This window comes from Nilaparvata lugens, chromosome 1, assembly GCF_014356525.2.
Source record: "Nilaparvata lugens isolate BPH chromosome 1, ASM1435652v1, whole genome shotgun sequence".
Lineage (NCBI taxonomy): Eukaryota > Metazoa > Arthropoda > Insecta > Hemiptera > Delphacidae > Nilaparvata > Nilaparvata lugens.
In genome coordinates this window covers 14,559,213-14,586,408 of record NC_052504.1, presented here as the reverse complement: position 1 = coordinate 14,586,408, position 27,196 = coordinate 14,559,213, and the positions used below count along the sequence as shown (strand labels likewise).

The 27,196-nt window shown below is 34.8% G+C and overlaps 2 protein-coding genes across 6 annotated transcripts; one reads left to right on the top strand and one right to left on the bottom strand.

Moving 5' to 3' along the window:
* Positions 1-5,108: 5,108 nt before the first annotated feature.
* LOC111059066 (N6-adenosine-methyltransferase non-catalytic subunit) lies at positions 5,109-17,777 on the top strand. 2 transcript variants are annotated; one of them, XM_039431283.1, is made up of 7 exons: positions 5,109-5,370; positions 7,137-7,316; positions 7,927-8,070; positions 8,931-9,104; positions 9,552-9,761; positions 13,428-13,612; positions 15,240-17,777. In XM_039431283.1, the coding sequence occupies exons 1-7, from the start codon at positions 5,305-5,307 to the stop codon at positions 15,493-15,495; spliced, it is 1,215 nt and encodes a 404-aa protein (XP_039287217.1). In that variant the 5' UTR covers positions 5,109-5,304; the 3' UTR covers positions 15,496-17,777. The 2 variants fall into 2 exon arrangements, with proteins under 2 accessions (XP_039287217.1, XP_039287224.1); XM_039431290.1 differs by having other exon boundaries at positions 13,440-13,612; positions 15,240-17,771.
* LOC111059063 (selenocysteine lyase) lies at positions 17,771-26,182 on the bottom strand. Of its 4 annotated transcripts, XM_039431250.1 has the most exons (9): positions 26,008-26,111; positions 25,487-25,583; positions 23,509-23,741; positions 22,601-22,742; positions 21,957-22,101; positions 21,664-21,808; positions 20,595-20,828; positions 19,350-19,530; positions 17,771-18,517 (listed from the first exon to the last, which is right to left on the bottom strand). In XM_039431250.1, exons 2-9 carry the CDS (start codon positions 25,497-25,499, stop codon positions 18,369-18,371), a joined length of 1,242 nt encoding a protein of 413 aa, XP_039287184.1. In that variant the 5' UTR covers positions 25,500-25,583; positions 26,008-26,111; the 3' UTR covers positions 17,771-18,368. The 4 variants fall into 4 exon arrangements, with proteins under 4 accessions (XP_039287184.1, XP_039287210.1, XP_022202365.2 ...); XM_039431276.1 differs by lacking the exon at positions 25,487-25,583 and having other exon boundaries at positions 26,085-26,182; XM_022346673.2 differs by lacking the exon at positions 25,487-25,583 and having other exon boundaries at positions 26,019-26,141.
* Positions 26,183-27,196: the final 1,014 nt, after the last annotated feature.

Below are 27,196 nucleotides of genomic sequence, written 5' to 3'. Positions count from 1 at the left end.
TAGTGGTTTGAAGGTGGTAGGTGAGGGGGAATGCGCAGGATGTTCCCTTTCAGAGCAATTGCTTTGTGGTGATGGCCATGTTGGTCTGGCAGGGTAAAAATTTGACTCTATGTAAGCGTAGCTATAACTTCAAAAATAAATGTCCTTCGGCTATGAAATCCTTAGTACACTTATATTATGAACCTGCCTTGTAGAGCAATTATTGTTCCTAATATGAAAACATAATCTTTACTGGAAATGTGGAAATATAAGAGATGATTGACTATTATGTCAATAATGCTCTTGTTTTTGTTTTTTATGAAAGACTGGTGATATGTGATTCGTTTATTCTTTCTATGGACCTTTTTTTATAAGTTCCTTGATTTCTTCATTCTTATGCATTTAATATTATCCAATACAAAGAAACTCTGAGATTTTAATCATAATTCTAGAATTTTTATAATACTGTATTATATTATTTATTGCTCGTATGTACAAAAAATATTGAACATTGTTAATGTAAAAAGATAATGAATTATATTAGTGGTTTATTTAAGTCAAATAGTTTTTGTACTAAAATATTCTACTACTTTGACCATCCTAAGCCCGGGTGCACATAAGCCTGTTAAATTCTATCATGATTAAATCAACAAGAACCAATTAGAGGAGGCTTTTGAAAAGAAGGTTTCTGCACAGTCTTTTATGCTAAGGCTGACAATCATCTCATTGTTCATTTGTATAAACACTACCTGTCTTTTGAGTAATCCAATGTCTATTGTATATTATTATGCAACGTTGAATTTCACAAAATTCAAAATACTGTATTTAATTTTATTAAATTTATTCAAAATTATATTTATATTTGGTTTAGTAGACAAACTAATGCTGTATGCAACATTATGTGTCTGATTTTCATAATTGTTGATGAGTTGAAGTTTACTCATTTCAATTAATAATATGACAAAACTCTTACATTCAATAAAATCATCATTATTCAAATTAACTTTCATTTATCTTGAACATTTCATATTTATGACGACAAAATTCATTAATACTTTCAAATTTTGAAGTTTTTATTATTATAACAAAAGAATTTATACATCAGATTAAATTTCAACATTTTCTAAATTAAACCATTCATTTTTCAAATAATTTATAAATTTGAAGACTGTATAATAACTACAAACCATTTCAACAATAATATTATAAAATATTATAGAGAAAATCAAGATGGATAATGGGTAAATAAGTTTCCTAAAAAATACAAATAAGAGAAAAAGGAAAAATGGGTAAATAAATTCCCTAAAACAATATACACATGAAACAAATTCGTGAAATATGACTTTCATGGTTGTCTAATACTAACAGGACTGGGTTCTCATTGGATGGTTTGGAGTATTTTATAAAATGGTCTAGATATTCTTCAAAATTGGTTGAAGTCATCCATCCATTTTGACTACAACCAATTTTAGTGCCTGCCACTGATCCTCTCACCATGTATTCTTGGTGGCGAACTCTAGGGTATATTACATAGGGTGGAATGCTGTTCCCCAAGGCATTTATTGTACGACAGACTGTAACAGTTGGTCCACGTTCAGCTGATGTCATTTTCCCAACCTGTTTAGAACCTTTTGTGGCAATGATTTTACCTGGGCGGTGCGTGGTTTGAACACCAGTCTCATCACAGTTGTAGATTTTTTGTGGCTCAAAGTTGAAATTCTTCATAACTGCCTCCAAATTATCGTAGAATAATCCAACATTGTGTAGGTTAAAGCTGGAAGACCGGCCTATGCTTGTGGGTTCCGGTTGTCTCAGAGATAGCTGTGGATGACGTTTCATAAAACCTTTCATCCAGTCAGTACTGGCTGATCCATTTTCTGTCCATGTTGGTGGGACTTGCACATCATTTGCTTGAGCAAATTGAAATGCCAGTTTTGGAGTGAGACCAAAATTTAAAGGAGCTGATTTCTTTAAATACACCTCTAACATCATTTCCATCTCCTCAGTGAAAAACTTTCTTGTTACATAATTTGGCGTGAAGAGATCCATCAAAGGTGCTTCAGTTTCATCAGTTCTACTTATGAATTTCTGTACATACCTTGTCAAAGTTTACTTATCTATCTCTTATATTTAAATTTAATATTATATAAAATTTCATATTTATGTGAAATTTAAAATGTTTTTATTTGAGATCTGAATAATTTTATCATTTTCTAAATGTGTGTTGAATGTATTGTGTAATTTTGAAGTCTAGCCAAACAAATGAATTCAATATGGAGAGATAAGTATTTTAGCTTGTAAGATTCAATGTTTAAGTTTCAAATGGTTTTGTTCAGTAAATTTTTGTTGTAAATTGCCCAATTATTATGAAAATTATAATTTAATTTTGCACTGAACTAGATTTCTTATTCATAAGCATTAGATCCATTCATGATATATCAAGATATGAGCTTATTAGGAACCGATGACTTTCCTTAAGTGATAGGTGAATGCTATCCAACCTATTAGGATAAATTGGTAGCACGTCAATGTTGTGTAACATTTTCACCTAAAATTGAAAATAAGCTTGAAATTTGAGAAAATGTGATTATTCAATTGCAAACTGTTGGCAACTGTTGATTCTATTAAATCATTCACTATGAAGAGATATCAGATCTTGTGTGTTTCCAGCGTTATTGTCCTGTCACCAGCTGGCTCATATCTTTGAATAGTAGACTTGTGATGCGCGGGGACACTAGCGTCAGGTGATCAATTTTCATAATGGCAAGGAAAGTTGTGTGAGTGCGCCACACCAGATTTTTTTTGTAGGCGCAGGTCCGGTATATAGGAAGTCTTGCTTTAAACCAAGTATCTGCATACCAACCTATTCGTATTCCATTGCATTTTTGTATTCCATGCTATTAGCGGAAAATTAACGGAAACGGAAACTGTCAGAAACAGGTTGACCAGTCTAGGCCAAAAATGTTAAATTAAACAGGGTTTTTGAAAAATTTATTGAGTGATCAGTGGTCTAGAGTGCTGGCATACCAACTCAGAGATCAAACCAGGTCACTACCGTGTCAACGGATGGGCACGTTAATTGGCGGTCCCGGCTCGTATATTCAGGCGTGGTTGAACCTTCTCGCAAGGGACTCGATACCAACAAAAGCCATACGAATTTTCTTTTACTGATAAGAATAAAGAGAAATGTAATGCCGCATCCTCACTATCGGTCAATGCGTACAAATGACGACGAGCACTACAGTGTGGATGTGTGGTTTGCCAGCGCTCGACTTCGTTGGCCATCGCTCCGAATTTGTCGAGTGGAGGCCAGCGCTGGCAAACCTCTCATCCACATTCTTGTCAACCAATGCGTGATGTTTCCTTCTTGTCGTCTGCTCTGCTGTTTTTCTGTGTAATTTAGTTGCTATAAGCCTTATTGTTATTAGCCTACATTCCTTTTTATGGTTTTTATTGTATCCCCTTCAGTTAATATTTTCAATTTACAATATGGATATGTCGCTATCGAAGGATCGAATCGATGCTGCCGGCTGCAATATAGTGTTTCTACATTGTTGAAAAACGATGTGGCAGAGGTAGAAAAACATCTAAAGGTGTGTACAGACTGTCGCTCTGCTCCGCAACCGAACGTCACTCCATCAGAGCGATTGATGATCGACCGGGGAGCAACAGTGGTTCGACCGGGGAACGCGAGAAGAGCTAACATCTTCCGTAACGTTCATGATGGGTGCGTGGGCGGAGCGACCGTGGTTCGATGGTGGTACGAGGGCAGAGCCTGCTCGGTGCGGGTTGGAAGCGCGAATATGTGTACGCAGCTTAAGAGGTAGATTATGAAATAATCAAAGCTGCCAAATATCGATTGAAAAATAATAGATTATTATTTCTATAGAGATTAATCGATGCTAATCTTAATCGATACCGATAGTATCGATATGAATCAACATTTATAACCGATAGGAGATTAATCGATACTAATCTGAATCGATATCTATATTATCGGTATGATAGGGACGTTCCGATACCTCAAAAGTATCGATACCAGTACTTGGTATCGGTATCGAAACAAAAGTATCGATACCTCTAAGGTATCGGAAGAAAAGTATCGATATGAGTAGGTATCGGAATATGAGTACTTTTGAAAATTAATTTGATACTTCAGAAAAACCTACGTTTCCGGTTACCTATTGTACTTTTGTACCTACTATATTGATCTTGAATAATTAAAATAATAGATTGTGTAGGAATCCTACAAGGATAGCCTACTTCAACTAGGCCTATTTCACCAACGATTTTCTCAACAACAAAATAGAATAGAATTGGCTCAAACTTCTTGTTAGCCATAGGCCTATATTTATTTAGGCATTTGTTAGGTTATTTGATAGTATTAAAAGATTTCAAATATTTTTGAAAATAACTTTGTTGATTGTTGATAACAAACTTACCTGAATAAACTCCCTTCTACAGTCTTTACTTGGAGCCTGACGCTGAAGCTTTTTCATTCACAGATTTACTTTTAATAATTGGTACCATGAACTCTCATAAATTATGTTTAAACAAATTGGATGTGTTTCCGCAGTATTTTATTTCTTTAAAACATGACTTGCATTTTGCAGCTGAATGGTTTGATTTTGTAAAATACTCCCAAACATCCGATCTTGGAGAAGACATTTTCAATTCTCAATGAAAGAATGAAACATGAACATGAAAATACAATGTATTTTCACTTACCAACAGGCAAACGCAAACGCTCAGAGAGATAGATAGAGTCAAAGAGTGGCGAACTGATGATATAGGTTATACAACTTGTATCCAGATTATTGTTTGTCGACTACGATGGTCTTTCAAAGTCTCAGATACAATGATGATAAAATACTCAGTTGAATTTTATAACCACTCATTTGATGCAATTAGAGTACTGTACCTACTTAATTTTATAAACGATATAGATTTACCAATAGAATATTTTTGATTCGATACGACTGATCCAAGTACTTTTTGATTCGATACGAGTACTTTTGATTCGATACCGAGTAAGTATCGAAACAAAAGTATCGATGCCAAAAGTACTTGGTATCGAAAGGAAAGTATCGATACAAGTAAAGTAGTTACTTGTATCGGAACGTCCCTAGGTATGAATCAACTCAACACACAACCGATAGGAAGTAACAAGCTAGCTTTTTTCAATTTATTATTATAATCTGAGGATTATACTTTGTTGTTTCCATATAATCATAGTATTACGTGTTATTGTCCGCCACCAGCTTTGCTATGCCTATGTATTAACAGAAAACAGGTTAGATTAGAAGCAGAACCAAAGTCAGAACAATGAGCGACAAACTGAAGGAGTTGAAAGAAAGATCTCAGAAAAGAAAGAAATTACTAGCACAAACGGTAAGCTTTATCCTATTCAGTTTTATTCAACTGATGGCAAGAATAATTAGGCCCATTACAAACTATGAAATATTTTCTTATGGATTTATTTAATATTCATTTATTAATTTTGATAACATAACCTGCAAGTGTTATGTTATGAGTTGTGAGTGCAAAACAAGTGTTTTATATACACATATTATACTGATTGATTGTTTTAAAACACATCGTTGTATTCTTATACATTGTTTTTACTACTTTTGTATTATTTTTTATTTTGCAAATTATTTGCAATCTAGCTGGCGCACTAAGTTAAGTTACTCAAAAAAATAGCGCGAACCCATGATTCGCATTTGTAGCCTACATTTTATTTTAACCAGTGAAAGACCACACTATCACTTCAGGGTAACCTGAAACAATTCAATCCAGCCAAATAGTCATTTTTTAGAATAGGCTTACAGCCCCGAAAAAATTTTTCTTGACGGTTTTATATTTTATGTTACTGAGGCCTTAAGTCGAATCTGAAACTTGCTAACATGCCAAAAGGCGGCTTCACCTTTAAAACCCCTCACATTTTTGGACTTTTCTCAGTTTTTCCATTCTATCTCAAAACCTTTTTTCCACTTTGAGTCCGGCACTCTTCAAATGCAAATATAAAGGAGGCTATAGTAAGAAGGCACGTATTGCATTGAACAAATTAAAGGAGATTTGTATTGCTACAAGCTACAACACCAAGCTAATTTGAGACAATTGCGTTCAAACTTGACCAGTATGTTGTGGTATCTTATCTACCTTCTTTCTTGTATGTTTCTGAAGACTGAGATCTAAGTTATATTGTGACAGAATTGAGAGTCAACTGACAAATGTTTTTACAAATGCTCTATTTATATGCATCGAGTTTGTATTGAATCACAGTAAGTGTAAATGTGCTGTTACCGATATCTTTATATATATTGCCTTAGGCTTGGCATAATGATTAATGATCCGTGTTTAATGATCCCTCCCGACTGGCGAACAGAATCAGTAGTAGTTTAAGCTTATTTGTTCTGCGAAACATAGTCAAGTGTGTGCCCCCTGAGACAGAAAAAACGTTATATTTCGCACTCATTTATTCTCATATTGCGTATGGAATTGAGCTCTGGGGTAACACGTCTCTGCAGAACATAAATAGATATTCATTCTGCATAAGCTTGCTATTAGGTGTTTATGGGATTGGGGTTCAATCATCGTTGTCGAGATTATTTTAAAAGGCTGTGCATACTCACTGTACCTTGTATTTGTTTTTAAACTGTAATATATGTGGTTAAGGATATGGGCAGTTTAATGACCAATGCACAGGTACGGTACATTCACACTTTACTAGAAACAGGAACAACTTTATCGTTCAGCCTCACAGGCTAACTCTTTTTGAGAAAAAAACTAGCTACATAGGGACAAAATTCCCAAACAAGTTGTCTAATAATATAGATTTTAAGAGCATGACTTTCAAAAACGATCTGTATAAGTTCTTTGTCGAAAAAAGTATTTATAGTGTAAATGAATTTTTATGTGACAACTTTGTATGATATCATAAATAGGCTATATCTATATTTTTATGTATTATGTTGAATATTGAAGAGATTTTTTTGTACTTGACAACTTTCAATTGTATAGTTGTGATCCATATGACTGTATTGTATTGAACAAATAAAAAATATTCTATTCTATTCTCCCATTAACTGTACTTTGTAATCATACTCAACTGAGTGTTTTCGTGTATTTAGTGAAGTGATCTTTATGTGTTCCAGTTTGGAGTATCCAACGTTGCTGAATTGAGACAAGCTCTTGGTACTTCAGTAGAAAGTCCACAAAAAAAGGTTGTACGTACAGAAGCACCTCCGGCAGAGGTTGCCGATGACATTGACAAATCCAAGGAGGACACAACTACGGATGAACTTGTCTACAAAGACTCCTCAACATTTCTAAAGGTTAGAATTGAATTATTGTATATTTTTGACACAATGAGCAATTTTTAAAGAAAAATAATAAGTGCATGGCACCTTCATGATTTGAACCATTCTTTATAGGATCCCCAATGAATTCCACTGTCAAATTATCCAGAAATTTTCCCATACATATGCCTTATTAGTGAATATAATACAATATACAATATAAATAGTGAATATCAGATGATGGAAAGCGTGTAAGCATCTGGTCGATGTTTCAGGCGACGACCTGTAGGCTACACTTTCATAGGACTCTTACATAATTTGTTATGGTACAAATCGCTTATAAATTTACTCAATGTAACGGCCTCAACTGGCTTCCATTGCAAAATTCTTGTTTTGAATTATAAGGCTCTCCAACTATTTATTTTTTTGTTGTGAATGTTGAAATCATTCAGGAGCAAGTGATTCCGAATAACTTAATTATATTCATACCACTATTATAATATATTTACATGATTCATCCTATAAGCATCTTAACATATAGGACTATTAAATTATTTTATTTGTTTCTGAAAATGTCCAAGGTATTTCTGAAGATAGTAATTTATCTGGAAATTTTAATCTATGAAAGTAATGATTTATCTTTCAGGGTACACAATCATCCAATCCTCATAATGACTATTGTCAGCATTTTGTGGATACAGGCCAAAGACCACAGAATTTTATTAGAGATGTTGGATTGGCTGATAGATTTGAAGAGTACCCCAAGCTGCGTGAACTCATCAAGTTGAAGGTAAGTAATAAGGATAAACAACAATTTTCAAAAGTTCTCAGTAGCCTAACACATTTCTCTCTGAATACAGCCAGAGACAAATAAATAGGAGGAAAATACAGAGATAAATAAAACAATATATCTTTACTCTCTGGTGCAACTTAATGTAATTATAAACCAATCTGATTCTTTGTGCCGGTTGCACAAAAACCGGTTAAATTTTACCGTGATTAATTCCACGAGAACCAATCAGAGAAGCCGTCTTTTCAAAAACGCCTTCTCTGATTGGTTCTCGTGGAATTAATCACGGTTAAAATTTAACCGGCTTTTGTGCAACCGGGCCTTAGTCGCTGTGGTGTCGTCCATTATAATGTGATAATAATCAATGAGAAACCTCCACCGTCTCCGATATAGGTAAAAACGTTCAATATGCATACTACCCTAGATGACATTCAGTTATTGTGCTAATATTAGGGTCTGTATTTTGTGTATGTATGTTGAATTATGTGTGGGGTTCTCTCGAAGTGGTTGATGTAGAGGCGATCTTTTGAAGGTGCTATAATGTTTCTGAATCTTATTTTCTAGCTTTCCAAATTTCCAGAATTATTTTGATAGGTTCCAGTTTTGAGTTGTAAGCCGGTTGTTACTTTCCAATGAATTTGGAAAGTATATGACATGTTCTGTTAATAATTATTGTTGTTATTATAATATTCGATTTTTACATTTTGTGTGTTCATCTTCTTGGGGAATTATGAATGTATTGCTTATTTTCTTGTTTGTTTTCAAAGGAATTTCCATCTATTTATTCAAGTGGATGTAATTTTAGAACTCGAGAATAAAACATGAATTACCTTCTACATATGAAAACATTTCTGTTTCAGGATGATTTGATAGCGCAAACAGCATCTCCTCCAATGTTTCTCAAATGTGATTTGCAAAATTTCAACTTGAAAGATTTGAATAATCAGTTCGACGTAATATTAGTGGAACCTCCTTTGGAAGAATATCAGCGCACTATGGGAGTGACCAATATGCAGTTTTGGTCGTGGGATCAGGTATGATCAAAATTGATTTATTTGAAATTGAGTTGTTTATTGTGAGAAAAATCACTGCAGAATCAATTCTTTAAATATGCTTATTCTAATGTATCTGTCTTAATGCCGTCTCATCAAATTACATGTTTTTAGTAACTACAGCCCGTGAAAGCCTTAATTTGCAGCACGGACCAATGTTATTTCAATAGAACAATAGAACACTGTTACCGTTTTTATCCTGATTCTTTAAAAAAGGATTACGCTGTATTTTTCGCACTTTCCATCACACAATTTTTTCACAGGCTCAATGGATTCTGTGAAATCTAGCTGCGCAGTACTCCATAAGAGCAACGCTGCAAACTAAGGTTTGAACAGACAATAGTATCTGTTTTATTTTCTTTTAGACTTTTCAAGACATTGTAATCAAGGTTTAGTGTCATTAGTCAATATGTTTTGTCTGAATTTCAGATAATGCAGCTTGATATTGGAGAACTGACGGATAATCGAGGTTTTGTGTTCCTGTGGTGTGGCTCGTCAGAGGGACTCGACATGGGCCGGTTCTGTCTGCGCAAGTGGGGCTTCCGAAGGTGCGAGGACATTTGCTGGATCCGAACTAACACTCAACATCCGGGACATTCTAAAAATTTGGAATCAAAAGCCGTTTTCCAAAGGACAAAAGTAACATTTGATGACTTTACAATATTAAAACATCACTATCATTCATCAAGTGTCTTAAGTTAAGAGTGAAATGCTAGACTGCTGGAGGAATCCACTTTGATCTTACTGTCGTATTTGCAGTGTTCCAGCTACAATTCGGAAACTGTTATTTTCTTCAAAAAGTGGTACATTCAAACTTTTCTTTGTGGAAACGCATGTTATTTAGTGTGTTTGTAAGTTCTTTCGAATCACAGATCGTGAGTAAACATGCTCTAAAATACGATTGGTAAAACAGTTGGATTTTTCAGTAACTTTTTTCATGTTTGATAACTTACATAGGCCTATTAATAGATGTTACATTCAATTTTTTTTAAATACTGTAGCTATTTCATAAGCTACGCATAATTTATTGTCTGTGTCTTGTTTCACATTAAGCTGGATTCTCACATATCAGTGAACGTTTCTGGTACTATGAAAATATTTTTCCCTCTCAGCCTGGCCAAGCGAGTATGAATAGTCTCATTAGAACTAATGGAATTTATATTTTCACTGTACCAACACGCAGTGGCGCATCCAGGATAGGCCAAAGGGGGGCTAGGGGTTTGGGGGGGTTAAAGCATCGTGGGGGGGGTATGGAATAACCTCCAGCAAGGCGGTGGGTCCGGGGAATTGTCAAAATTTAAGTGTAAAATGACACATTTTTAGGCCGATTTAACCCTTTATTGACCAGAGTTTGGAGGCAAAAAACTATGGTTTGACTCAAGAATATTGACTAAAAATAAAAGGATTTTGAAGCCATTAGAATGTTTTTGCATTAACATATCATATTTGACCCTTTGACCATAAGAATTTGATCGTTGAAAGCTATTACCTTTTTATTTCATGTACGACAATACTTTTAGTACTGATATTCCTCTCATGCTCGGCAACCGAACAAAACAAATTACCCATTTTATCTAGTGTAAATTGGTTACCCAAGGGGGGGGGCTACAGCCCCTAGCCCCTCTTTGGATCCGTCACTGCCAACACGTACACTGATACTGATATGTGCGAATTCAGCTTAAACCAGTTGAAATAGCCAATTTTACGCGAGTATCGATGTTGGCTCCGTGGTTGCACTGGTCGACTTGTGTTGTCGACTAATGTATCTTATTCCCAGTGATAGTGTTTAGGAACCCACATTGATCTTAAATGTCCCTTCATGGTCATTATCCTTCCCATTGCACATGCACAAACCTGGAGCTTATGTGGGCATCACAATCAGCAAAAAAAGTAAAAGCTTTATATTTGATCTCATATCTATGTTTTTTAAGGGTAGGAGATTTAAAGCAGTGTAGGGGCACTGTTTTAAATCCACTCAATACAATAATTCGGCCACACGCAGTATCTTTATATTTTGAACGTAAAACATTGTAGTGCTTGTAATTTACTACAGCGAGTCTCACGTTATTAAGTCAGCTACTAATTAACATTGGTTTGCTATAGTCTTGTTAGTCATTAGACAAAGCAGATAGCTCTATCCTTTTTTGATTCCGCACCGTTGCCAAATTGTTTGTTGACTATGAAGAAATATAATAAACTACCAAAATATATTATCTCAATTATTATGAAAACTTATTATTAAATCATGAGATAATATTTTTTTGACGAATAAAATAGATTTGAGATAGAGTTGATCACTGATCATTATTAACAAGAAACAACAATAAATATTATATCAGATAAACCGGAATAACTTGAATCACAGCTATCTACTTTAGAAGGCGATGATAACAGAAAATTGGCAATTCTGTTGTCCTATCATTGACTTTATAACGTGAATCTCACTATAAAGTAGTATGTAAATAATAATATTAACTTTGATTATACCTCAACGATTATAATCTCGAGCAAGTTTCTGTTGGGGATGGTCATGATGAATAAATAGACCTATAGTGCAATGTGTGTTCCAAACCACTAACAAGTGATTATGAAACCATTAACTGTCAGATAGTAGAGATAGCTACAAGTGGTCATACTTTTAACGAATGGATATCGATTTTGACCAAATTAGGATAAAATATGCTCAGCTATACATTTCTCCTTCCAAAGAAATATGATGCCTTAGAATAATTCTTAACTTGTATTCATTGATTCTGGTCATCTTAATTTGAGTTTTGAATTAATTAACCTATCCAAGTGAAGGAAAAAATTATATTGGACTAGGTAGAAGTGACCTACTTCTATAGTAGAAGTGAGACAGAAGCAACGATCAAAATAAGTGATGTTTATTGGTTTCATTCAAGCAAAATTGAGAAATTGGTTTTACAGAATTTGGTTTTATGTCAAATTCATTATAGTCCGTACATTTAAGCTAGGATCAAAACATCTCTACCGCGTAATGTAAAACTTACGTATGAATAATAACAAACAGAGTAAATCCTTTAAATTGTTTTAGAGCGCGGTCAAATAGGTTATTTTTAACGTTCATGATGAGCTGGTGCTTTCGGTCGGTCCTGTTCAAAATTCTTGTTCCTTACTCTATAATTATTATTCTTAGGCCCGGTTTCTAGGACATTTATTAAATCGAATGGACCATTAAACCTATAGATTGAATGGTCATTTAGATTTAGTAAGTCTTGGAAACCAGGCTATACTCAACAATTTTCCAGATAAATGGAAATTTTAATCAAAAAGAAGGTTCAGACGATTTTACATCAGTCAGAAAGATGATTAATTTGTTGAGATAGATGTCCTTTATTTTCACTTTATAACATTACAAAAATCTGGTGTGGCGCACTCACACAACTTTCCTTGCCGTTATGAAAATTGATCACCTGACGCTAGTGTTCACGCGCATCTCAAGTCTACTTATAAACAGAGATCTGAGCCAGCTGGTGACAGGACAATAACGCTGGAGACATACGAGGTTTGCTATCTCTTCATAGTGAATCATTTAATAGAATCAACAGTTTGCAATTGGATAATCACATTTTCTCGAATTTTGAGCTTATTTTCAATTTTAGGTGAAAATGTTACTGAACATTAATTGTAGAGATTTTCATGCTCAATCTTTTCCATTAAAAATGTTTTGTATAAATTGTATCTGAAGCCTGATAATTGGGAATCTAAAATCAAACTTTGCATAGATGGGGCGGAGCTCCTGAAATTTTTATAGATATGGGACTTGTGGCAGTTGATAGAGCTTATCAATGACTATTTTAGGTATGAATTTAATCAAAATCGTTGGAGCCGTTTTCGAGAAAATCGCGAAAAACCCTGTTTTTGATAACATTTTTTCCATTCTAGCCGCCATCTTAAATTGCATTTGATCGAAATTGTTCGTATCGGATCCTTATAGGGGAAGGACCTTAAGTTCCAAATTTCAAGTCATTCCGTTAATTAAGAGATGACACACACACACACATACAGACCAATACCCTAAAACCACTTTTTGGACTCAGGGGACCTTGAAACGTATAGAAATTGGCGTACCTTAATTTTTTTTGGAAAGCAATACTTTCCTTACCTATGGTAATAGGGCAAGGAAAGTAAAAAGTGACGTGGGCGAAGTTGAGACAATTACAGCCTCCTCTTCCACTTAACCCAGTGATTATTTTTGAGTGATTATTCAAAACAAGTATGTGCCAATTATGATGCTTTATAATAATGCTTTACATTGCACAGTATTGTGATTATTCTAAGAAGGCTTGTTTTCAGGAGCACTGTTTGATGGGCATCAAGGGAACTGTGAGGCGGTCCATCGATGGAGATTTCATTCATGCCAACGTTGATATTGACTTGATTATTAGTGAGGAGCCAGAATATGGATCTCTAGAAAAGCCTGTCGAGATATTCCATATAATAGAACACTTTTGTCTGGGAAGAAGAAGGTGAGTTCAAAACATCAGCAATATTCATTTATTGTACAAAACACTATAATTATAATGATGACATTAGAGTGGAAAAACTAGGCTGAGCCTGTACTATTTCTCTCCAAAATGTTTCATAAAATGTTAATGTCGTCCAAAGTTTGAGGTTAAGAAATCACACTCTGCTTAGTCACTTGATTTCCGGTCCAGGAGTAATGATTTGAAGGTTGACGTAATACTTTAAATGAATCACAGAATTTCAATAAACTTTTGTTTCAATTGTTCAACCCAGAACTGACATGTCTTAGATGTTTTATAGTGAAAAGATTGGAAAATAAGGTAGAAATAATTTATTTTATTTATAATTTATTTACGGTGAATTAATTTATTTTAATCAACTCCATTAACACAGAATAATTCAAATTAGTTTATTCATAAAATATGACATATTTACAAAGTATAACAGTGTTATGGATTACATGGATGATTTGTCCGTGTGTAGGGAGGAGGGAGTCGCAAATTATCAGACAGAAAGCAAAACAATGGCGATAATAAAAGAAATCACAAACTATCAATAATAATGAAATTTAAAAGAATAATAACAAAGTTTATTATAATGATAAATATTGAAACTAAAGATAGAAAAAAGTTTCAGCTCGACGGTGTTTGAAGGGCTGAGTTGGAAGTAATAGCTTAATAGAACGTAATATGTTAAAGTATAATTTAGTAGTTAGTAGCAATTCACCAACTCTTATTATCATCCGCCACATTACCCTCGCACAAGCTTAGAGCTCATGTAGACATCACCCCCCTCCCCCCACAAAAAAATCATTCTTGCAATCTGTTTTGGAGATTACTCATTCATGGCTTTTCTGCTCATTGCGATGTTTTCTCGTGGAGATATCATACAACTCGCTTGTTCGCAAAGCGATCATAAACTGTGGTTGAATTATTAAAACTCAGTTCGGGATGAACTCCATAATATCCGAGTTGAGATGTTGCAGCGATCAAGGAATCTCCAGCACAGTTTCCAGGAGCAAGCCACCTAAAAAAAGTTGTTTTAAAAAATGGTAAATGTTTCTTAAATGGCGTAGTTTCTATTATTATAAACGAGCAGGTGTTACCCGTGCTCCGCAAGGGTTTGTTAAAAGCACCCATAGATTAAATTTAGTTTTATACTTCCATGCTGATATTAAAATTATTATAAATTCTAATAATTCACAATAGAAAAACAATTTGATTGGGCTTTTATTTTTCGTAAACTTTGTATCACAAATTTAATGAATTTGTTTTAGGTGAATTATTTAAATTATAATTAATTGATAAATGAAAATAGGCCTATAACCAACCTCGGTAAATTAAGAATCTCTATGCAAAATTCCAAGTTGAGTAGTTCAGACGTAATGATGCGTCAAATTTCGTATCCCGTCATGTTTAAGCAAATTCTTTTCTTATAATACATTATTTTTCGCCTTCCCACTTTTGTTTTATGATTCCTTCAAAGTCCTATTATTTGGGTCATCCGTTAGTATTGTGAAGTGGATCATCACCAAACTCTATTCCGGAAAATCTAATAACTGAATGACAACTTTTAAATTTAATAATTTTGATAATTGTTTAGATATATTAACGTTTTGAATTGTTGCAGGCTGCATATATTCGGCAGAGACAGTACAATACGTCCCGGCTGGCTGACGGTGGGGCCCGAGTTGACCAACAGCAACTTCAACGCGGATACGTATGCCGGCTACTTCTCGCCGACCACGGTGACAACCGGTTGCACTGAGCGCATCGAGGCACTGCGGCCCAAGTCGCCGCCTCCCAAGGGCGGAAAGGCGGCCGGAAACCGCTCCAGGCCGGGTCATGGCGGCGCGTTCAACCGCGGTCGCGGCAGAGGTCGATAGTCTACCTCCGCTCCTCTTGGGTTGAGAGTTGAGACATTAGCACGGCTGCTGAGATTATCTCAATAAATATTTATGCTATGCAGGGTGTCCCACGAAAGGTGTAACAGCCGAAGAACAACACAGATTCTACATTAAATTTGCAATAAAAAATGTTCAGTAAAATTTTCTTGTATCAAACTTACTTTTCGAGATTTATAGATTTTTCTATATTTTTTAAAAACGTCAATAACTATAAAACTATCAAACAAAATCCAAATTCTAATGGTTGGAAAGATGAAGAAATTTTTCCAATAAAATGCATACAATTTGTTCCTTTGTTTGACGTTTTTGAACTTTTTTATGAGCATTCAAACTCTTTGAAATTTGGCTTTGAACTCGACGAATGTAATTTTTTCAACGTTGAGCAATCATAAAAAGTTCAAAAACGTCTATCAAAGGAACAAATTATATGAATCTTTTTCGAAATTTCTTCCTCTTTCCAACCATATTCTTAGAATTACATTTTGACGTATAGTTTTCTAGTTATTGACGTTTTTCAAAAATATCGATTTATTTCGAAAACTAAGGTCGATATAAGAAAATTTTACTGAAGATTTTTTGTTGTAAATTTTGAGTAGAGTCTATGGTCTTCGGCTATCACATATTTCGACACTGTATAAATAATACTCATATTAATAAATATTTAGGCGATTTTATGAAATAAGACAGATTCCCACTTATCAGTAATAGTGAACATGTCCGTTACAGTGAGAATATTATTCCCATATGGGACTATTGATACTCGCTCGACCGGGCGGAGTGGGAATATTCCTATTAAAACTCATGGGAATTATCCTTTCACTCTATCGGTCACTGACTCTGATACTGATATGTGAAAATCCACCTTAAAGCATTAGAAATGCACGGTTTCAAACGTGGCCGATAACACCTCTAAATACGAAAATACCTGCCGTTGATATTGTACCTACTAGATACTCACCCATTGAATTTATCCTTAAAACTTATAATCTATTGACAATTCCAGTTAATTATTAGGAATTTATAAAAATATTATGTATTGAATGGTGATTTACAAAATTGAACAATAGAGCATTAGAATGCACTTGCAGTGGTTTCAAACGTGGTCGAGGCACAGACCGATTATGATATTATTCCCACTAACATTTAAAATAATCACTCACTGGATGTAAAAAGTTTTTTTTTGGAGAATTATTGAGTAACTCAATGATTCATTTATTCAAATACCTATTGAATTTAGCTTTGAAACGTATAATTATAATCTATTGTCAATGCTAGTTGTCTATGAAGGGTGTTTGAAAAATAGAATATATTGTAAGACGCTTTTCATGAAATAAACAATTAGCATTAGAAATGCAGGCCAGTGGTTTCAGACATGGTGTTAAAACAGGATGATAATATTATCCCTACTAAATACACAATATTGAATTCAACCTAGAAACTTATATTCTATTGACAATGTTTTTATGTTTAGCCTTGAAACTTATCACTCATTTATATTAAAAATTGACTTTGAATAGTGTTTCAAAATATGTATTAAATTTAAATGACTGTATCACAATGAATTAATATGTTAAACGTTTGAATCATTCTTGAAGCAGAGATAATCTTCTTTAAACAATCCTTGGAATCGGGCACATGAAAACGTAATTGTTAAATTAAGATTAGTTATGAATTGGATTCAGGAAATCTAAAATCTGATTGTCAACCCCCTACTTTGTAGATCTAGATTTTTGCAGAACTGATATTTTATAGATGTTGATATTTTTAAAGTAACACATTTTTGTCAAACTTGTTTTGATATTATGAATTAAAAGAGTATTTGAAATACAAGAAGTACATATTGCTTTTTTACGCAAGTTTAAATGTAATTTCATTAAACTATAGTTGAAAAGTCCATGTAAACACTAAGAAAAACTATGAAAACAAAAACTGTGAGTCGAAAAAACCAGTATATTTGCAAAACCAGATAAATCACAAAATTTAAGTTTTTCGGGAAACACAAAAACCAAATTTAAAATGATATTAACTCTATGTGCAAGTTATTCCTTCACAGTCAAAATTCTGCCCTCAAGTCAAATAATTTCTAAGATTAAAACCTCTGTTTTTTGTGTTTCAGCATTCTCTGTATAATATCATGATGACATTTCGAATTTTCGAAAAAAGTGATGTATACCTCATGTGATGTTTTTGTGCGTTCGAATTAGTTTCAAAGTATTTTTATTATTAATTTCAAAATAAAACACATTACTTCTTAACTTTAACTGTTCTATTATTTATTGATTGAGCACCTACAGATTGCAATTTTCTTAGTTGTGATGCTTACTTTGAGCCTTTCGCACACCGATGCGGGATGAGTGCGGAACACAAGACAATGGGAGCGGCAAATTTCAACCATTTAACAACTTCTTCAAAACTGTCCCGCGTCGCTTGTCGTCCCGCGTTCAGCATTCATCCTACTACATCAGTGTGCGTAAAGCTTCCTTCAACATTAAAACTATGTCGAATAAATCATTAATATTTTCAATTATAAATATAACCATAAAATAATAAAGTAATCAAGTCTACTAATTTATTCAAATTGTTTATTCATAGATCATAATGTATGAAAAATATCAACAAAATATACACTGTATAAAACCTTTGATTTAGGCATCCATAATCTTAACGAATCCATAGAAGTTTCCAATATAATTAATATTAAAAATAAATTACTTCACAACCATTAGTTATCAATGTCAAAGGCAAGGGGTTACAGTGATGCATATTCTGTTCATCAGCTACCTGTACATATTATTCCATTGATTCCTTAATCGATGTTCTATTTATATTTAAATAAATTTCCAAAACTATCATTATTTATTGTTTGTCATAAGTGTATTTATTGCAGTTGTTAGGTCCTTGATTATGATATCGATGCAGGCTCTTGTTGTTTCTCTTCCGAAGCTGAATCGCACGGCTGTCGTAGCCAAGTTCCTTGGTACGCCTGATGCAAGAAGGACTTCTATTGAAGAAAAAAATCAGATATATTACAAGACAGGAAGAATAAATATTAATTATGATACCTTATGATTGGTAGATTATGGACACCTTATAATTGGTTGATAGAGAGAATTAAGCCGGTTTATCACCTACTGACACGTGTTTGAAACGATAGGATATATCAACACGTTGTGATAAAATAAAAGGGTACTTGATGCATCCTATTGTGTTTCAATACTTTCAGTAGTCCTAAAATTAATAGTGAGTATTTAGAGTGTTTTAAAGATATGTCTAATTCTTGATTCGATCGATTGAGCATCTAAATCTTCACTGATGCAGCACAGTTTGTCTGAAGGTGAATGAGCAATTCATTTTTTAAAAATGACTAATGATTAATTAGATAGTAAAAAGCTAATATTTTTATCTCTGTTACTGGATTCTTGATTTTGAATTCTACAGTACTGGACTGGGTAGTCGGGTACATTAGGGCCCGGTTAGACGAAAGCCGGTTAAATTTTAACCGAGATTAATTTCATGAGAACCAATCAGAGAAGGCTTTATTGAAAAGACGACTTCTATGATTTGGTTTTAGTGGATTTTGGGCTATCGGCACTATAGCACAGTATACATAGTATCTATTCTATGACTATAGGTCTATTTCTATCTCATCTGAGAATGGTGTGAGGTAATAGGCTAGGCACACACCAGACGCAACACACACTGATTAGTCTTTGCAATTAGACATGTCTTCATAAGAAACTATGTGAAGTATTGTGACTGAACGTGTCTGATCAGGTCTTGTCTTGTCTTGACTAACTGGTGCGCGTGCCTAGCCTAAGAAGCTGATGGCTTACCTGATGGTTCTTCAGTGTGGGAGTGGCATGCTGCCGTAGTGCTAGCTATTATCCGCTTGCAAGTCTCCAATAGCTTAGCTCCAGAAAAATCAGTTTCTTTTCCATTAATGCAGAAAGAGATGTTGGATGTATTTGGAAGCCTCGGGGATGATTTGCAGTTTATCGTTATGTCGCACTCGTCCTTTAAAATGAAATAGGGAGTATATTGTGAGTTAGCGAAACTAATTGTTTAGTCATCATAGATTTTTGCAAAAAAGGTAAAAAATAAAACTTTCAAACTCTCAGGAATGATAGTAGGCCTACTTGAACAATAATATGTCATCACATTCTCGAAATTCACTCCTATTCTTGAGTTATGAGCATTTGAGGTTGAGTGATTTTTCTGATCTGAGAGTGGAGGAACAATTTTATGTTTCAGTGAATAACTGAGTAATTGAATAATTACTATTATTAATTGTTTCATTGTGAATAAATGTAGCGAAACGTCTCGTATTATAGCACGACACTCATCCATTGTTGAGTCAACCTCTATTTGCATTTTTAATGAAATCCATAGATTTTTGCAAAAATGGTCGAAAATTAAAATCGCTCATCAATCTCTCAGGAATGATAGTTGAGCTGAAGAGTATTTTATTCTTGTTTATCATAATTATTACAAGTAGTTACCGTACCCCAAACATTTCTATAGTAAGGTCCACGTTAAAAAGGCAGTATTTGATTAACATTTGTGTTGCTATATCCTTGTTTATCATTCGACAATGCAAATAACGCTATCCTTCTCTAGCTCCGCAATGTTGTCAAATCGTTTTTTAACAATGTAGAAATATAATTAATTAACAAATTATTCACTCTCAGTTGACAAATTTATTATTTAATCAATGGAAAATATAATGTATTATTTTAAACAAGAATGAACAGTTATTGATATCACATAAGATATACCGGTATTAACTATCTTCTATAGAAGGCAGTGTCAAAGCAGAGAATCGGCAACGTTGTTCTCCTATCTTTCTCTAATGCCATTATAAAACGTAGACCCCACTATATAGAATATCATTTTTTTTTTGAAGATGATTGTTCATTCTAAACCTCTGAGATCTGACTAATGTATTGTGCAGAGTAGTATTGTGTATTTGAGTAATTCAGGTTCGATAAATCGCTCCAATTTTGAAATGCAATTCAATTGATGAATGAGCTGCAGTGTTTCAGAAAAAAATTATCAGATTGAACTACTTTCATACTCACAGACAGTTTATTCTCAAAATAGTCCCTTATCTGTTGCAAGTGATTTTTGTAAACTCCGATGTTTTCGTTGACAAGGGCGGCTGCTTTACCTAAGCCCACTATCATTGGAGTGTTTTCAGTTCCAGGCCTGAAACCTCTCTCTTGGCCCCCTCCGTAGATGACAGGTTGAATGGGGGCGGCTGTGCTTCCACCAATGCCCTTTACATAAAGAGCTCCTACTTTAGGTCCATAAAACTGGAATCGAAAAATCATATATAGATTATCAGAAAATGCTCTTCTTATACATTACAATACTCATTATACTATTATAAAATACAAACTAGTAGGATATTAACAAAAAATGTGTTTCAAAATACAAGGACCATTGTTATAAGGTGTACGGTACCTGGAAATCTATATGAGATAGAGCGCTCTACCTGGTCTTATAGAGCACAGAATTACACTGAGAATGATTTTCAATTACCGTACACATTTAAATGGTGCCAATCAGAGGATATTGTTGATAAGGAACTAAAACTCATTAAAATAAAAATCTATCATTTCTCAAAATTTTACTAATTTTTGAAAAATTGTAACTCAGTAGTAACATTGTGAAATTGAAGATAGAGCAGAGCTCCGAATGATTACATTTTATTTGAAATTTTCTAATCTAAAGAACGCTTGAGCAATTTTTTTTGTCCGATGGCTGAATTTGGCAAAGATGTCTGAAAACTGGAAAATGAACCGAAAATAAGAGGTTTTTGGGCACTCTATATTTAGCACAAGGAAATTTTGCATGAAAAAATGGTTATGGACTTCTCTTATAGGTATCCAAACAATATATAAGACAATCAGAACTACGATGTATATTGCAAGCACCTCCCTTTCCCCATGTCTATAATATAGACTGGACTAGCCTATAAGTTGTGATTTACAAAATTACAAGTTTTTTTTTATTCAACCTTCATCACGACAGCTTTTATTATTATTTTATTTGGTATTAAAAAAATTAAATTCAATGCACATAACAATGATATATTTCAAGTATTTTATATTTATTATAAGAATGATAAGATTCTCATCCACTCACTTTATGCCCGGCAATTGTTAAATAATCAATTCCCAAGTCTTTCACATCCACCAAAATTTTTCCAATTGCTTGTGCAGCGTCTGAATGAAATAACACTTTTTGTAGACCTTTCACCCGTCTCATTTCATTCATTTTTTCTAGTTCTCTGGAAGTAAAATTTAGTAATAATTATTGAAATTAATTAAATGAAAAAAGGCTGGGCATGAGATAAGCCCAGAAATTCTATGTGAAGAGCATAATTATTGTACACGTTGCAGTCTGTATAAGTGGAATTAAATACTGATTCAACTTACCTAGCTATATCTGATATGGGAAATATCACTCCAGTTTCATTGTTAGCAAGCATTATCGTGATCAAGCATGTATTATCTTCAATTGCCTTAATTATATCATGTGATGATAAGTATCCATTTTGATCAACAGGAACATAAGTTACTTCTGTAAAATTAAAATTAAAAATAAAATTAGGCTATTTCAGACGTGTAATTGTGATTACATTGTAAATTTTGAATAATTTCATTTTTATGATTCTTCAGGCTAGGCTGCGGTGGAATACGAAACCACGACCAAATAGTGGAAGCAGACTGAAGGGTGCAACGCCTTTAGCGTCAAAACATAGTGGAGCGGCAAAGGAGTGTATCAGAGCTGGAGAATGTCATGATCAATGTCTCACCTCCCTTCTACCTTCAACCCTGCTTTAGCGGCTCTTATATGTTCCGACACATTTGAATACATGCATTATTTTCAACACTCTCAGCTATCTTTTCTAATTCACTCTAATCTTCACCGCACCACTATTTTTTGATCCTTGAAGTCAAATTCCTAAGCGACGACTCTAACGATCCTATCCGCGCTGTATTAACGGCTGTTGCTGAAATAGTAATATAGACTACAATAATATACAATTACAGAATGGATACGTATAGACCGCACTCACCTGCCTTGTTCTCCTCTTTCAGCTGCTTCAACGGATTAAGAGTAGCAACGTGTTCAACATTGGTGGTGATTATGTGCACTTTGTCTTTGCTTGATTTCTTCAGAAACAATTTCACCGCTGATTGAATAGCCATATTACTAGACTGCAAAATATTTTAAATGAATAAGGCTCATTACAAATAATAATACAGTCATGAATAGAAATTCTAGCAGGGTAACTATTGCTAGATTATTCTGTTAATAATTTCTTAAGAGTTATACATTTCCGACTTTAACCACAGTAAAGCAACATCACCTTTGATATTCATTCAATTTACACATTACCACTTTCCACCAAAACCTCAACTCATTATACATGAATCATTATTAGCATGAGTAGCCAACTTCAAATTTTCTTAATTTGTTGCTTTTTATATAAGTTCGTTAAAATATCATGCAAGCACTGTATAGTAAAATGACTTTGACATGAATACCGTATACATTTTAGTGAATAAAACATAAATACCCATATTATTTTACCGTATTGAATACTGTAATTCATGTCAAGAACAAAAAAGTAGGTTTTGATAATTATGTTCATAGACCATTGTAATACGATAAATTTTAAAAATATGCCTTCACTCAAATAAAATTTGACGGCTTTTGAAAAATTAAAACTTTTAATTTGGGTGACTTGTCAAAAGCTATTTGACAATAATTCTTAAGCCCGGTTGCACAAAAGCCGTTGAAAGCACAAAGCTGTTGAATTTCATGATTAAATTCTACAAGAGCCAATCAGGGAAGGTTTTGCTGAGGAGAAGGCTTCTCTGATTGGTTCTCGTGGCATTTAATCGGGATTAAAAGTTAACAGACTTTTTGTAACCGTGTGTTAAATTAAACTTAATTTAAGACAAAATTGACTGAATTGACCTCTGTTCCACCTGAAGTGAAAATGATATCTTCAGTTTGCGCATTTATAGCTTGAGCAACTTCTCTTCTGGCTTGCTCTATAGCTGATTTCGCCTCAACTCCCAAATGATATCCAGAGCTGGAATTCGCCCAATGGCATTTTAATGATTCAATAATATGCTTCTGAACTTTATCATCGATGGGCGTCGTTGCATTGTAATCAGCATAAATAAACTCCATGGTGGTATTGTATCCTGTTGGACAAAAATACAATCGTCATAAATATTACACAAAAATATGTACCGTATTTGAAAAGTTTCAATTTTAACTTATAGTTTATAATTATTTGTTGGAGAGCAAAGAAATCTATTCCTAGAGGTTTCAGAAAAGAATACATTCCGGGCTGGGATCAAGTTTGTGAAAATCTTTTCAATGAGTTCAATGTAACTGGAAGCCCCGCTACTGCTGACCTCCTCTTTCAAAATCTGAACAAGTCACGAAGAGATAAGTGGTTACCGGTGAAAACTGTCGAGGCATTGAATTGCACACATAGTAGGCGAAAGGCCCGGTCTTTGCTAAGGAAACTATCAACTGGTAGCACAATCCAGAAGGAGACAGGCTTGCAACCAAATCCGGACGCAATTGCAAAGCACATTTTGTGAGCTTGTCCAAGTCAGCTCGCCAACCATCTGATAGAAACATTTTAAGGGAGCTAAATGATATAAAAAAAGAGTAGGCAGGCTCCTCTAGAAATATCAGAAGAATTCACTGTAGATGAGCTTAACAGGGCTATCATATATGTCCTTGTCTATTGGCTTGTCGTTTGGACAATGTCTTCCCTGAGTTTTTGAAATGGGCCTATACTGGCCCTAAAGTTAGGCAGTGGCTATGTTGCTTTTTCAATGATATATTGGAAACTGGTACCTTACCTAATGTTTGCAGAAAAACAAAGATAATAGCAGTTTTGAAACCAGGTAAAGACGAAAAGTGTGTTAAGAATTATCGCCCAATAGCCCTACTATGTGTATGCTATAAACTGCTGGAGCGCCTTCTCTGTAATAGACTGTGTCCAGTTCTTAATGCAAGCATTCCAAGTGAGCAAACTGGTTTCAGGCCTGGCCGTAACTGCTGCGACCAGGTCCTTGCTTTAACAGCTTTCATTGAAAATGGATTTGATAAGAACCTGAAAACATCAGCTGCACTTATAGATCTTTATTCGGCTTATGACAGTCTGGAGAAAGGCCCAGTTGGTCAAGCTTTACAGAGTTGTCCCATGTAAATCCCTGCTGCATCTTGTTAATGCCATGCTTAGCGACAGGTTGATAAAGGTATATGCTGGCCAAGAACAAAGTGGTTTCAGGACCTTAAGAGATGGCCTCCCACAGGGATCAGTACTTGCCCCCTTTCTATCCATTATTTACACTGCTGACATGCCAGAAACAAAGTCTAGGAAATTCATATAGGCAGACGACATTGCTCTGGCCACACAGCACAAGGAACTGGAGGAAACAGAAGTCACGCTCACTAATGACCTCTCCTCCCTCAAAGACTATTTTAGGACCTAGAAGCTCAAGCCAAATCCAAACAAGACTGAAGTGTCCTGCTTCCATCTGAACAACAAGCTTGCTAATGTAAAACTTAAGGTGTTTTTCAATGATGTTCAGCTCAAACACAAAACGAGCAGCCCCAGTACCTGGGAGTCACATTGGATCGCTCATTAACATTCAAGAGTCACCTATTAAAGACTGCAGCCAAGGTGAGAACCAGAGTCAACATTGTGAAGCACCTCGCTGGCTCCTCCTGGGGGGCAGATGCAAGAACTCTGCGAACTTCTGCACTGTCAATGGTCTATTCAGCTGCAGAGTATTGTGACAACAATTTTGATAATGAATAATTAATTGTGATAACAATTGATCGTTTGACAATGATATTTGAAGGGGGTGTCTGTGAAACAATTTTTGACTTTGCAACTCAATGTGGACTTAGTAGGTGAACATACCAACAGTGCACATCTTTATCCCCTCTGTTGGAGGTGTGGAACCGCTGAGTTGACACTTGTTGCAGCAATGAAAATTTCACCCCCTACATTGAAGCTGCTATAACAATGAAAGGAAAACTTGGAATAAGTAAAATAATACATCATTTCAAAGAAAAAAGAAAAGAAAAAAAATTGGAGGCAAACGTGTTTTTTGACTTTCAAATAAATATAATGCTAAAAAGATATAGGCCTAAATGATTATTGTATAGTGAGGTTCACGTTATAATGGTAGTGGATAAAGATGAGAGAACAGCGTTGCCGAGTCTCTGCCTTAATTAATTATATTTCTAAATTGTGAAAAACGTATTTGGCAACGTTCTGGAGCTAGAAAAGGATAGCTCTATCTGCTTTGTCGAATGATAGACAAGGATAGCAACACCAATTTTACTCGAATACTGTCATTTAACGTGGACCTCATTATAGGGATGAAGTTTCTGAAAATAATAACACATGCGCAATAGCCAACAGAAACACTACGATACGGAATACGGACGATAGTCGACGTCGACACTGGACAGGCACAGGGAACACACAGGGAGTTATAAGACAGTACACAGACCTCCAAGCCAAGATCCGGACTCTGGATAATATATTATTATTATTACTATGTCAAACTTCGGTCTGCTCCAGTGAACAAATCCATCTTGACCTTACACTGCACGATAATGCACATGTGCAGGCAACGTTTCCATTTAATCAGTTCTTTGAATGTAACATTCTTTGCAATGATGGTTACTGAGTACTGTGATTGGATATTGTGAATATCATAGATAAAGGATAAGCGTAAGTTTTAAATTTCTATATTTCTTGTCTCTGATAATATCAACATAATCGTCATTCAAAAGCAACAATATGAGCTTTTAACCTTTCCTTTTACCCTGTTATAAAATACACGTGTTTTTACACAAATATTCACATTCATTTTACGATGTGAGTTGAATCTTGCCATTGCCAGCATGCAAATAGCTGTTCAAATTCTCAGTTGCAATCAGCTGACTGTTAACCTAGCGCCGCAGTGCAGGATGGTTTCTCACAGCTTGGCGTTGTTGTCATTCGAGATGGGTGTCTGGCTTGGAAGTGTTTCGGCCGCATTGCAGGATGACTGTTAACGGTTGCCGGAAGATCAACAGCTGGATTTTTTTTGTTATTTTTCGTGATAGAGAAATTCTGATTGCAGATTCGTTCTCAGCGACCCCAAGTTTAGCCTAAAGGCTCAGAATGTCAACAATGTTTTTAAATAATTAAAAATCATCATGAAAAGTCATTAATATGGTAGTACACCACGTTTCTGGGTGACTGTTTACTGGTGACTGGAGTTATTATTGACACACAAAAATCAAAATAATCGTGAGAAAGAAAACTGCTGATGAACGCGAATAAGACCGCCACTCCATTGTTCTATTGTCTCGGCTGCTTGGCTGAGCCTGGCTGGAGGGATCAAATAACCGACTGGTTTGATCTTTCATCTGTCCGCTAGGCGGAACTACGCCGACCATTGCTGGGTGGAAGATGTTACTGCGGCCGCTCGCATTCCCACCAACGCTGCTATTATTTGCTGTCTCAGCGCCTAGTCCGATTCAGCCAAGCAACCAGCCTGCACTGTGGAGCTAGGTTTGCAGTTACTTGTGGGCACTACGCTCACTAACGCGACTCAAATCGTACGACTCTAGT